Below are 14500 nucleotides of genomic sequence, written 5' to 3'. Positions count from 1 at the left end.
CTGCTGTTAGCTATCAGTTTGGCACATCATTTCTGGAAGCCACGACAGAAGAACATAACCTTGGTCAAACTTGAAGTAAGCAACTAAAGGGATCGATGCAGCTTCCACCAAGCATTTGAGGGCGGGGAGTGGGAGAACTGCTGGTTTAATAGGTAAAGGACAAATCACACAGTTTATTATTTTCTGTCTCTAGGAAATCCAGAATGCCGTAATGCCTGCCAAAATATTTCTCCTCCTTCTATAAACCATCAGAATCAAGAGTTTGTAGAGACAAGTTAAAAAAACAACAACAAAAAAACGGAGAAAAGAAAGAAAAAGAAAAAAAGAGCTTCACTTTCAAATGCATTTCTGTAGCGGTTCTCATTCCATTTGAATTTTAGACAGGAGGGGGAAGAGATTTCTATTTTATCTGAACAAATTCATGCATATCACTCATTCATTCTTGTAGCACCCATCAGCACAGCGGCAGCAGGTTTCAGTTTCCGAAACTCAATGTAGTTCAAAAATCACACACAATCTCCACTCAAACTACCATTACTGAAAGTGATGCAGTTACACATTAGCATTCCTTCTCTAAAGAAATCTCTCTTCCCAAATCCCAGAAAAGAACAATTTATTTACAAGCCAAGCAAGTAATCTTGAATCAAATCCTGAAGCTTGTCAAAGCCAGAATCTCCTACATTATCAATAAGAAACTAATTTTAAAAGAGGGAATTCCCCATTCAACAGTCAGCACAGCTGAGGTTTGAGTCCCTTTTACTTTGCTTTCTACCATGCTTGTTCTAAAATATTTCAAATAGTTTGAGAAAGAAATGTAAGGAATAATGGCTGAGGGTCTGATTGGACCCAAACTCCACAGGGTTATCTGACTTTTGTCCGCTAAGTTCCCGAACTCAACATTACATGAGGCAAAAAAAGTTACTCTGTAAAAGATTAAGAGAAAATATTATACTTGCAGATAATGAGGATAACTAAACAGAACCACTTCTGTTCAGTGTAGAGGTTGAAAATCCATTCCTCAAATGCCATCTCTAAAAATGTAACAGATAAATTTTGTTAGCCTTCTAACAAGCTGTTGCAACGCTATGCTGGGATAAAACAGATCATGCTGCCCTCTTGTGCTAGACCTGCACAGAAATCAACTCCTTTACTCCCGCAAGTGACACATAAAGAGGAACACATAAAGCATTCACTATGAAGTGTGAATGTCCATGTTTTCCCCCTTACAGACATCTTGACATGCCTGCAACTCTCCAACCGGGATTTGGGTAGAAGAAGAAAGATATTTTCTAAAGAGTCAGCTCCATGAAAGGAGAAAATAAGAAAGTTCTGTAGACTCACAAGAACAACCACATAATCGATAACTTCCCTCTGAGCTTTCACTACAGCTGGTTAAGTGGTGCCACACAGATATCAACTTTCAGATGTTTAACTTTTGGTCATAAGTATCTGACTGTTCTTTCTGAATTCTGGATACCACAATAAGCTTTAGTCACTTTGGATTATCAGCTCAATAGGGTTAGGTTAAGTGCTTAAGAAAGAAACAGACGTTTGTGTATTAGCAAGGTTCATCTAATGCAAAACACCACCAAAACAGCCATGTATAACTACTTTTAGACCTTTGCCCAATTACAGAGAAGTGAAATTTGTGTAGATAAAATAATTTTCATGTGGGAAAAAATAAGGAGAGGGGTCCTCATATTTCTGTTCTGTCTGTACTACATAATCCAAGCTCCTAAAAATATACCTATATTTTTCATTGTCTGAGTGAGACACACATTACTATTCCCTTAACAAGCCTCCCTATACATTGCTGATGTAACATATAAAAAAAGGTCTAAGTCCCACGCTTAAGCTGATCCAAAAAGCATTTTCTTTTTCCCTTTTTTTTTTTAAAAAGAAATAAGTCATTTCATTTATTCACCACGACTGATTGGATCTACACTGTTGGGAGTTGACAGACATGTCACGATTCAATACATATTTCCATTTCCTAATGTCGACTCCCTGATGCTGCTCATCAGTCTGTTTCTCCAGCAAGAACCACCGAGAGCTTGGGATGTCTATTAATTTCCTTCCTTCCTCAACTTTGAAAATGGATCACCAGCGTGTTCAAAATACTGACTGCAGCATTTTTAATTGGAGATTATTGCTGGAGAAATAAAACAGCAAAAGTCACTTCTGCAGCTGCTCCTGCAAATGTTTCAGAGACTTGAGACAAATACTGAAAACACACTGGATGCTCAAATGACAGATCTGTCACTACAGTACCAGCTTTGCTAATGTGAGATATGCTAACTAATAGCTTGGCTTGACTGCTACAGTCACAACAATGAAATAAGAGTCTTTAGTAATTTCAAGTTCTTGTCAGTATTCATATCAGAGTGTAGTATCTTTAAAATTAAAAAAAGAAAGAAAAAAAGGCTTTTACTTGAGCAAATCCTACCCCAATGCAAATTCTAAAATACACATACATAGAAACAAAACAAAACAAAACCACCTCAATCAGGTGGTGAAACTAAGATATCCAAAATGGAATTTCCGAACTGCTACACGCTGCCATTCTGAACAAGAGCATCACGTCCCCCACGTCATCTTTTTCCTTCTCTTTTTTCTCTTCCAAAAGACGTTCAGATCAGAACATCTGCACCTTTGCATGCTACCGTGACCAAAAGAAAGATGAAGGAAAAGAAATTTAAACGCACTGAAGTTAATCTTCTATTATGAAATATCTGCTGATAAATAGAAACATACATCAGTAAGTCACGATGGTGTGTGAATACCAGCGATAGGCAGGTCGTATGAATGCCACTCTTTTACAAAGCACTGCTAATTTGAGCTTCACAGTATGTTACAAAGCAAATCGTTTCTTATTACTCCACACTGTCCCTGATGTTTAGTCTATTGCTCTGACTTTATTCGTTACAATGAGCCACGGTTTTGGGCATTCTTACAAGACGATTATGTATTCCTCAAAAAACACTGTTAGTGCACACGCTGCATATAAAAAGGTAAGAGGATAAACACTGCACTTCTGACAACAAACCCCATTAGCACTGTAATTTCTTGTGACATATATGCTCTCACTGGCTTTCCACTGAGCTTACTGCTTTACTCCTAACCCTCTGCAGCGGCCTTCAATTTTCATTACCACAGACACAGAGTACAAGCAGACCATATAACGGCCTTAAACTTGTGCAGCTGTGGAGTTGTTGTTGTTTTTTAAGGGGGTAATTATGTATGTTTTTTTCATCATACTATGGACGTGAACCTTTTCTACACATGAATGTGTTTCCTGAAAATATTACTACTCTCTCTCAAACAACAAAGCTATCCCTATGCACCCATGCAGTTATTAAACAGCCTCTGGAAGGATGAAACCAACCCTATATTCCTTTCCTTCAAGAGAATGAAGGCCAGAAGGCACATCAGATCTCTGGTCATTAAATCAGCACTGCTCCACTTCCCCTACTCTCTTAACTCTGCTCCAGCTTCTCCCTCTGTAAGACTGTAAGGATCTCCATTACAGTTTTAAATTGCATTCTATTGTCCATTCTGGAAGGATATTAAGCTACACAGTTTCTCAACAACTGTGAATTACCACGCTTGCATTGAATTATTTTCTAAAAAGGGCAAATGATTGCTGAGGTCAGATTTTCAAAGAAAAGCACAAGAAAGGCAACCCCACAAAATACATGCATATACATTCATGATGTTGCAGAGCAACCTTTGCTAACTGAATCAGATCAGCACAAACCAGCAACTGGTGCAGTTGGGGCTACTAACAAGAAGTTGTTCAATGAACAACACCAAAACCACAGCTGAGAAAGGAGTAAGATCAACTTTCAATAAGCCTTCAACGTTCTGACTTCTAAATTCAAGCATAACATCGTAGGTTTTTATTAAAAGAAGCAGAAACCACAAGTATGTTATTAAAAAAAACAAAACTTTAAATTTATAAGTGCTCAGAAATACAATATTTAACATAATCAATGAGTTACATTAAATGTTAAGGGTTTTTTGACAATTAAACTTACCTATAGGATTTCTGTCAAAAAACAGGACAGGAGCTTTCAAAATGGATTTAAACATTTTGTTGTGTAAGGTCTGACCAGAATTAACAAGAACTTGAAAGACCAGAAGACTTCTTATTATGCCAAACAGTATTGTAGCCACTGTTAAACCTGAAATAAAAAACAATATGACAGAGCATGCATACAAATACGCATCTTTCACACACACAAAAGGATTTCAATACAAAATGTATAAAATTGAACAACAAAATAATTCTGTTGGTTTCCGCATAAAAGCAAGAATCCAAACATATGCCTAAAGCACTCCAAGCATGGAACACAGCTACCTGATATAGCTGTAGTTAGTCATATTTAAACAATTTCTCTTTTTCTCTTCAAAAACATCACTGGTTAATGGAAATGCAGGAAATGTCTGTTAACCCACTAAATAAATCTGTATTATAACCTTCTGCATAACAGTTCTGCTTAGAAATTCATTTCACAGTGCCATGTATAATTGTGGCTTGCAGAGGTCACTGTGAACATTCAGCATTTGCCAGCAGGTATTAACCAAGTAATACATATACACGGCTATTTAGCAACAACCTTGAGTTATTCTCAATCAGTTCAAACCACTCATGCCATACTTCCCCTTGTAAACCACATCAAATCATTTAAGTGATGTATATTTCTCTAACACAGAACAAGATGCATCCCGTATGCAGCGTGAATAGAGTGCTTCTAGGGAATTGGTTTGCAGACTGTTTGTCTTTCTTCTGGCTACATCTCCGCTTACAAGACAGAGGTGCTACAAGGCAAAAGATGGAAACAAAGAATGATGAGATTGCTGCCGGTCTATTTGCTGCACGTAGCCTGCCATGTGCTTGCCTGTGTTCCCAGCCAATGAAGAGCGAAGTCCAAAGCTGAACAGCAAAGTTGTTAACCTTGTACTTGGCAGTTCTGCAGGCCTTCCAGGCAATCTGCTCCAGAAACTGAACGCAGCCACCACAAGCCCAGATGCTCAGGCCTTGAGGACAACCTTAAATTAGACTTTAACTACCAACCTAACACATAACCTGTTCTAAGGACAGGGAGAACCTGGAAACGATTCAGGTACAGCTATGGTACAGTGGCAGAATGAGGTTTTACATGATACAATGTCGTTAGGCCAATCATTATCTCCTGTTTACAGATGTATGCTTTCAGAATGCAAGAAAAAGTTCAACTACTCTGTTTGCCTCTACGCCCTTTACTGTCTATATTCTGCTCTGCATTGAGCTTACTTCCTCAGCAGGAGAGGCAGAATCTCCTGATACACTCATTTTATACAAAAGATACGGATGTGGCACCTCAGTTCTGTCCACTGAGGATTCCCACTAACAGAAATGTTATTCTTCCAAACCTTAATCCCATCGAAACAACAAGGACCAGGAAGGAACTACCATGGCGATTATTTATTTGGAACATTGAGAACAATTAAAAAAATTCTTTAATTACTTTGCACCATTTCAGAGGGTACAGAAAAAGTTAATTATGTGTGTCATGTGAAATTGACTTTCCTTTTATAACTGTTTTTCAACTTACAATTTTATGTAAGTAACAATGCTTTCTCTTCAACCACTGCAAATATATCACTGATTTATCTGAACATTTCAATATCAAAGTTAACTTTCGCTGTTCTGCTATCTAGAACAAAATTTGCCTTAAAGGATAAAATTTTCTGCAATTTGATTTAGGTTATATGGTCAAAGAAAGCCAAGTTCGACATTCTTAATCATACTGTGCAGTCCACTGATTGGCACATGAAATAAGACATTACAGAGAGAAAATAAAAGCCAAGTTATCTGGCTTCTACATTGCTATTTCCCAGGCCAAGTACAATGTACTCAGTCAAATACTTAGATCATGTGGATTCTCACAAAAAAATAAATAGATTTCACTTATCCTCTCACGCAAGAGAGATGTTTCTAATACATTAAGAGAATATTCTTCTGGTACCCTACCTGTTTTCTCAGACCTATCACTCATATCTTAATCAAGTCACTATGCTGTGCAAAACCGTAAAACACCAGAAGTGTTAAATAGGAGAGCCTGAGAGCAGATTTCCATGCGCTATTTTTCAACGTTAATCTTTAAAATGACATTTCAGACAAGTACTTTAAGACGTCTCGATGTCTGAATGCAAAGATCAGCGCCCTTTTCTGGATATTAAAAAGCACATGGATAATTATTATGCATATTATAATACTATATATTGAAATATATATATAGAATATATATTGAATTTTCTTTAACACTTTGCTTTGCATACTCATCTCAGAGGCTTTTCAAAAACTGGTTCTTTTGCTACAGCACTTCAGAAGTAACACTGGCACGCCAAGTCTTATAACAGTACAGAACGAGTATCAATTTCAATTCCCTCTTGCCCAACCATATAATGACAGAAGAGAGAGCTGAATAATCTATTAATAGAGACAATAACCACAGTCTTACTTTTTGAATGCTTAACTTTCTAAAATCTAGGCAAAAAAAATTGAAGAGTCTGCATTCGACCAATTACTTCTATTCTATTTATCTACTTATTTATTAATTCCACTAAGTTTAGTAAGGAAGCAAGACTGTGGCTCCCAATCTGTTACAACATTGCTGAGTTCCTGCTAGAAATCACATTTCCCCACACTGCCATTGCTTTGAACCACTCAAAATTGTTTATTACAGTGGGTTAAATAATAGATCTTTGAGGTATATAGACACAGGCACACGTGTCATTACCTGCGTAAATTCCCAAATAAAAGGCAAGGTCTAGATGTTCAGTCTCATTTGCTCCATTATTTCCATTTGTTGTAACATTCAGCTTTCCTTGATGATTTGCCCTGTGGAAACGCATATGGAAGATAACGATCATCAAATCACATTCTGCAAATATTCATGAGCACGTTTAACTGTTACTAGATTCAACTCTATTGAAATCTTCAGTTCAAAAGATCCCATGTACTGGTGCTGCCATGCACCACACCATGAGAAGAAGCTATCAGAGTCACAGCATAATGTTTCATTTTATTTTTCCACGCACAAAATGAGTAGAAAGATAAGGAAATATCAAGCAGATTCTGAAGTTTCCTAGAACAAGTTGTTTCCCATAACTATACAGCAGTGATTTCTATTTGACAAACAACTCCTGGGTGAAAAGACAGAAACTACTGATCAGTTTTCATCATTAACTTACCAGTAGGAAAGCCACCAATCCTGGAGCACATACGCCACCTTGAATAAAAGAGGAAAAAAACAGGAATCATTTTGCAAAGTGAAAAAGAAAAAAAAAAAAAAAAAAACCATTAGAAAATTAACTTCCTTGCTATTCTTTTATGTTCTCTGGGAAAACATCACACATTCAAAAAAGTCTGCCATCCAGTCTTTCAAGATTAGCAGCAATTTGCAAAGCACATTAGAAGATTTATGAGATCCCTCTACAAAGAAAAGAGTTACCTTAAATTACCTTCCTTGTTAGTAAACTAAAGGAAAGCGAGGCGCTTAAGCAAGTGAAACATAGTAGCTCTTCCTAACATGTTAATTGCACATTAAAGAACACATATTTTCAGTTCCTAAATTTGCCGCTACAGATATTTCAACATGTTTTTTGATTAACAAACTTTCTGATGTTACCAGTCCAGAAATTTGTGTTTACAGGAGATAATTACCAGTAACAGAATTGAAAGAGGATGAGAGAGGAGAGGGAGGGAAAAACTTTTACTGTCACCTTCCTTCCGTGACAAGAGGTGACTATAAACCTGTACAAGGACCACTTATCTCAAAATATGCCTCTGTTCACGTGAATTAAAGTTCTGGGAAGCCAGCTGCAGAGATCTGATCCTGCTTAGTTGTCCTTCTTCCCAACAGACTCAATTTAAGGATAAGCAAAAAGGACGTAACACATATAAATATACATACTACTTCTTACAGTCGGGACCAATCATTCCCATGAAATGAATTTGAGCTTTCTCAGCAGGAAATAGAGAGAAGGGCAATAGGCTGTCTTCACACAGCTTTCTCAGCTCATCATTTCTTTCAGTAAGTTTTAAAAATCATTTTCCTTCTCTAAAAATTCTTTTAAATGTGTTACAGTCTGCATCACGCAATATTTCACCTTCTTCCTCTTCTAAACAGTAGCTCTCCTCCCAGCCTTTTTCTTAACCTGCGCTTACTAGCAAAGAGCTTTTCTCTTAACAATTCTGTAATCCTCCCTCCATACCCAGGCAAGCCCTTTATGCATCCAGTTGAGGAAGGAAATATCTCTTCAGATTTGCTAAATGCTATTTAATACACCTTGAGATTTTGTTCTGAGTCTCCAAGAAACTAAACTGGCTTATAATTTTTGTGCTGCACTGTCAGAACAGTTATTATTTTACTGAAGTATTACAACTGTTGGAATAAGGATCAGTGCATAACATCTCAATGCAGTACAGTAACTCCATGCTGATACATAATACTTGATCAATTTATTAGATGTAAGAACACCACATTCCTAAATATTGTAGTTGCAACACCTTAATCACAAGCATACACTAGGTTAGAAAAAGGCATCACCAAAACTATGTTATTATTATTCCTTACTTCCAATGACTTACCTGTGCCAAAATATTAAACAATACAAGTATAAAAATCACAAAGTAGTTTGCTCCTGCAGTGAAATATTTCCTGTAAACCTTAAAGCTTATTTTTCCCTCAGAACGACTTTCCTCTGGCACGGCAGCCAGTGCATTTTCAGCCTGAAAAAAAAAAAATATATAAAAAAATAGAAAACATTAACCTGGTAGCTATAGATTCAGACTAAGCTACTTGAAAGACATGGTTCAACATCAGCAAACAATTAAATAATAAGATAAAGTGATTACAAATATAAAAACTTTAAGTAGGAGAACTATGGCTTTTACAAAATAAATAAATAAGTCTCATTGCAATAACACTGAAAAATCCATTCTGCAAAATGACACTGGGAGGATTATATTTTGCATTGCATCACGGCATGTAACATGAGTTCATTTGCAGACAGAAATATTTGCTCCAACTGCCAGCGCTGCTCACTGCTGAACCAGATTTTTCTTATGCACTAGAATCAATCATCATGGCTCTCAAAACTAAGAGAAAGCCTTAACATAGGAAAGGTTCTGTTTACAGTATCCAAGTGTGCATAACCTTTTCCTTTACAGAGAAGTATTTAAATAAACCATCTTCTGCAAGTTTCAGTCAGAAATCCATCAACATATGCTGACTGTAAAAAACAATAAATTCAAGAAACTTCTCATTGAAGCATCTGTTAATTGAGAAAACCAGTAAAATGACCCACAAATAGGGGACAATAAACGAGAGAAAAGGAAAAAAATAAAACAGACAGAAAACAGGTAGACAGACTTACTATCCAAATGAACAGCATTCTGTTTTTGTTGTTGCTTTTGGTTTGGTTTTTTTTGGGGGGGGGGTTATTCTTATGTGACAGAAAACGAGGTGTTAGATCAGTGCACATTTAACATTTGGTTTTGTTATCAGTACACGTTTTTTTTCCCCTAACCCAACAGCTCTAACACTGCTAAGTTTGGCACATGCTTGTGGATCTTAGAGCAGTCAATGCTGACAAAGGAATAATATCAGATATAAAGATAAGTTCACTGCTTTTTGGCATAAAAACATTCTTCCAAAAGGATATGAAAAGCAGATATTTGCAGCTCTTTTTTTGGGGGAGGGTGGGGATTGGGCTTAGAAGCTCTAATTGCTTTCTATTTTAGAAAAATAAATCATATATACCCGTAGTATAAAGATGAAAAGCATCAAGGACATATAGAGATTACCTGTTCCACAGATGTAGTGCTAGCATAAGCTTAGCAGGGTTACAGGGCTCCTGCACTGTTTTGTGTGAATGCAAACACACCATCGTAAGGCCACCTCTGGTACAGAAAACATTACAGCTGCTTTTGCACAGTGTAGACCAAGAGATAACAAGGCATATGGAAGTCAAGCTGGCACCATAAAAGCATTCTTTTTTCGATACCAGAAGAGCGGGGGAGAGCTGTGCAACAGCATCCCGAGGTTCCTCCCTCAGGGCCAGCTCATGATCATGTGGGTATGATAATACCAGCCACGCAAATGAAGATTTAGTAGGAATCCATTGCTTCTGTATGCATATCCCAAGCTTACGATTTCAAGGAAATTATTAATCTGACCTGAGCACTGTACAAACACATAAAACCCACTCAACACGGTATTATTGGTCCTTTAAAGTACCACTGTCAGAAGACAGGAATTACCAGGGCACAATGCTTTGGGAAACCTGGCAGAGGCCATGATGAATCTGATCAAACTGTTGAAGAGAGCTTCACAGAGCTGTAGGATGCCTGCCCTCTGCAGCTCAGGTGGTAGGACTACCAGTTCTGGGCAGCCATGAGCGAGCTCTAATCTGCTAATGGAATCCATCACTCACTGAAATTCAAAGGCAGTCAGGAAAGAGCCCTCCTCATAGTCTGAGTTAAAAAAACAAAAACAAAACCAGCAACACGGCCATACAAGAATAGCACTCACAGGTGGTTGCTCCACTGCTCCATCTTTCACTGAGTGGATAGAAGAATCCTGGGACCAGACAGAGGACTCTGAAAAGGTACGGCTCCGGGAGGACTTCAGGTTGGGGGTGCCTGGAACTGATGGCTGTTCTACCTCCTCCTCTTTTTTCAGAAGCGAAGCAAAGTCGATGCCAGACCTCAGGAATTCTGAATAGGTCCCTTTTCCCACCATTTTACCCTACAATTAATACAAGTTTTGATTATCTTCACTGTGTCCTTCCTATAACAATATTTTCACCTATTCCTGCTGTTTATAGCTTTCTACTGTTGCTAAGCATACAACCCAATGCAGTAAATGAAGTGAAGTCTCTCTCAGTTCCTCACTCCAAAGTGCAATAACAAGCTCTTCACTCTCTAAGCAATCCCATTCTGATAGCTTATGAGACCAAATAACACAGATGGGGGACAGTAAATATCCCAATTACAGCCAGGTGAGCATTACCTCTCTGGAGAAGCTGTGGAGGAGGGCCATGCTGCTTTAGCACACACTTACTAAACTACAGTCATGACCATCAGTCATGCCTACTCCAGACTGTTTTCCTAATCTGTATTGTTTCTTATATCTATGGCACAAACTCATTCCTAAAACATGAATGCAACATTTAAAAAGATCTGAATGAGGAAAAAGGCAGGTAACATACTTTCTTGCAACTCTGTGATGGATCAAATCTAATTTGAAATACTTCATCACTCAATCTAAAAAAAACATCTGAAGTTGTTGCATTTCCTTTCTACACGTGAACAAATGGTACAACAAAGTCTGGAAGGAACCAGTTTCTCTGATGGACTGCTTGCTTTCAAAGGTATCTGTGACTGTTTCTCAGCCTGAATTTAAAAAGCAGATTGGCTGCAAAACCAACACAGCCCTTAATTCACACAGAAGCGTAAAAAACAAGAACAAAAGCAAGGCATTACCTCTGTCTCAAAAGAAATAAGTCTTTCACAACATATTATATGTATATATGTGAGACAAAATTAATATGTAAAATTATATGTAGGTAAAATAAAATTCAGAAGCAAGACATAACAGGGAAGTTGTTCTAAAAAGCTGTTATTAGTAACTATTCCTCTTTGAAAACAGACATGGGCATTAGTAAACAGAAAATGTATTTAAAAAATAAGATACATGAACTGGTTTTTTGTGTTGTTTTATTTTTTCCCTTTCTTAGATTATAAAAGACAATTAGAACGTATGTGAACTATAAATATATAGACATTGTTATCACTTACATCTTTTAATATTAGAATCTGAGTTGCAGCACGGAGATATTGCAACTGGTGAGTCACCAAAACACAGATCTTCTGGTGTAAAGCCTGACAAATACACCTGCAAACAGATGGAGAAAAGACTTTTAAAAATAAAGTACCCTAAAAAACATAGAATCATAGAATTACTCAGGTTGGAAAAGACTTCAAAGATCATCAAGTCCAACCACAGCCTAACCATAGTACCCTAACTCTAACAACCCTCTGCTAAATCATATCCCTGAGCACCACATCCAAACGGCTCTTAAACACATCCAGGGATGGTGACTCAGCCATCTCCCTGGGGAGCCCATTCCAGTGTTTAACCACCCTTTCTGTAAGAAATTGTTTCATAATGTCCAACCTAAACTTACCTTGGTGCAACTTGAGGCCATTTCCCCTCGTCCTGTCACCTGTCAACAGTGAGACGAGACTTGCCCTTCTCTCACTGTAAGCACCCTTCAGATACTGGAAGAGAGCAATAAGGTCTTCCCTCAGCCTCATTTTCCCCAAACTAAACAGCCCCAGCTCCCTCAGCCTCCTCATAGAGCTGATATTCCAAGCCCTTCATAAGCCTCGCTGCCCTTCTCTGGACTTGCTCCAGTACCTCCATGTCCTCCAAAGACTGCTCCTGGGAAACTTCTACACAGTTTAACAGTGTTTAAAATCAACTGATACTCATACCTATTGGACTTTCCGCAATTACGCTCAACAAACACTCTGCTTTTTTTTCCTTTGTAAAACATAGTCAAGGAAGAGAAGTAATCTTGTATTCCTGGTTTAGTGTGACAGAGAAGGATGTAGTTTGTTAAAGTTGCAATCAGTGTCCTCTTAACAAATGTATGTATCATAAGCTGACTTCTGAGGAGGGTATTTAACAAACATGAAACGAATGGAAAGGAAGCAAGGTAATGTATTGTGGACAACTACAGAGAAACACAGCAAATAGAAGTAACTTCTCTGAAATAAACTTTCATAACAGTTTTTACTAGTAAGTCACTGAGAGGGTTGGAAAAGCAAACATTACTACTCAGTCTGCTGTGGTTCAGACTGGCAAGTACTATTGGTAAACACAGACTGGACTTTCCCTAGATGAAAACAAGCTGGAAGATACACTCCGGGAGCACATATCATATTCATCTGGCAGCAGGAATGCAGCCCACTGGGGCAGATGACAACTTGCTCTGAGAAGAACCCTCCTGACCCACACGTGGACCTGGTTACCACAGTTTTACTCCACAGCTCCACTGCTGTTGAGTTCTCTTTTTCTTTCTTTCTTCCTAATACAACACAGGAGGATGGCACTCACGACAAAAGAAAGAAAAAAACCCAAAAACACTACACAACAATTTGCATCTTCTCACTCGTCCAAAAAAAAAACAAACCCAAAATCCAACGCAACAAAACACAACCAAAACCACAGCAACCTCATTGTACAAATTCAATGGAGAAATGCAAATAAGCAGAATGGGGAGAAAAACAGAAAAAGAGCATGAGCTTAACAATAATGTTATCATATGGGTTATTCTGTCTCAAATTCCTGTTGTGTGGCTGCTACACCCGCTTTTAACATCTGTTTTGTCAGTCAGACCACAGGAAGCCGCGTACAACATGCTTAATACTACTAGTCAGAATAAATAATTACATGTAGAAAGTATATTACACAGCTCCAAACAAACTGCAGTAAAATTAAGTTAAAAGCACCACTTACTGAGTGAGTTATCTGCTTTCTAAGCAGCATTCAAGAAGGAACCATAAACAAGTGATGTCATTCTTAATTGATCAAGATAATTAATCAAGACAGGGTACTTGCATCAGCGTAACTATTTGAGCAGTTGCACCTATTCATACACCAAACTCTTTGTGGGCGAATTATTTTGGGTGTGGTGACTGCCTACCCTTTGAGCAGTCACGGAAACAAGCCATGCGGGACCTGGAGCTTAAGACGTGCTACAAAACAGTATTCAACAAACCCTATCCAGAGGACTGGACAGAGATCAGAGACACCAAAGGATATTTGCTTGCCTAATAGGAAAGCTGCCAGAAAAGAATATACGAGATATTCATTGTCAAGAGATCTAGCTTTCAACCTTACATAGGTCCTACAGCCTATATGCTATTTCCATTATTAAATTTCTCTGTGCCAGATATATGCCTAACAGTTCACTGTCAGACCCACAAAATCTAATGGCTAAAAACCTTTAAACCTCAATCCTGGGTTACAGTGAGGTGAGCTCATTCTACTTTAAGTTTACATTAAAAAAAAAAAGAGGAAAGCATGCACTATCTCAGCATCAGAGCAAACCATCAACACAGCGTCTCACATGATCTAGATCGTGACCTCTGTGGAAATGCAGATCTCCAGAGATAGATCAGTTCATCCAAATATGAATTTTTAAAACAGCCTAATATTTGCCATCTATCTGGGCAGAAAGAAACCAGCTGAACAGTTTGTTGATAAGAGACGAGTAGAAAAACTGTTGTCACAATTCACTGGCATGAGCACAGGGAGGAAAAAAGAATCACAACAAAGTGCATATACCTCAAGCTATTACTGAGTTAAACAACTCACTGCTCACACAGCTCACTAGGAAATTTTGCCACTTAACATACCATTATGTCACTTAAAATATC

The 14500-nt window shown here is 37.9% G+C and overlaps 1 protein-coding gene across 4 annotated transcripts in view; it reads right to left on the bottom strand.

Annotated features, from left to right (window-relative positions):
* Window positions 1-14500, bottom strand: part of ABCC4 (ATP binding cassette subfamily C member 4 (PEL blood group)) — a 219989-nt gene that overhangs the window by 82161 nt on the left and 123328 nt on the right. For 3 of the 4 annotated variants that reach the window (XM_085535995.1, XM_015851547.3, XM_085535996.1), the window contains 6 exons: window positions 11852-11948; window positions 10584-10799; window positions 8639-8779; window positions 7240-7277; window positions 6786-6886; window positions 4038-4184 (listed from right to left, as the gene is read on the bottom strand). In XM_085535995.1, the coding sequence (XP_085392121.1) occupies window positions 4038-4184; window positions 6786-6886; window positions 7240-7277; window positions 8639-8779; window positions 10584-10799; window positions 11852-11948 (740 nt within the window). Of the gene's footprint in view, window positions 1-2615; window positions 2660-4037; window positions 4185-6785; window positions 6887-7239; window positions 7278-8638; window positions 8780-10583; window positions 10800-11851; window positions 11949-14500 lie in introns of those variants that run through there. The other variant, XM_085535997.1, reaches the window with a different exon arrangement.

The sequence above is a fragment of the Coturnix japonica genome, chromosome 1 (genome assembly GCF_054131305.1).
Source record: "Coturnix japonica strain WE chromosome 1, WE-NBRP24, whole genome shotgun sequence".
Lineage (NCBI taxonomy): Eukaryota > Metazoa > Chordata > Aves > Galliformes > Phasianidae > Coturnix > Coturnix japonica.
Note: the sequence above shows the minus strand (reverse complement) of the source record. Positions and strands in the feature narration are given on the sequence as shown.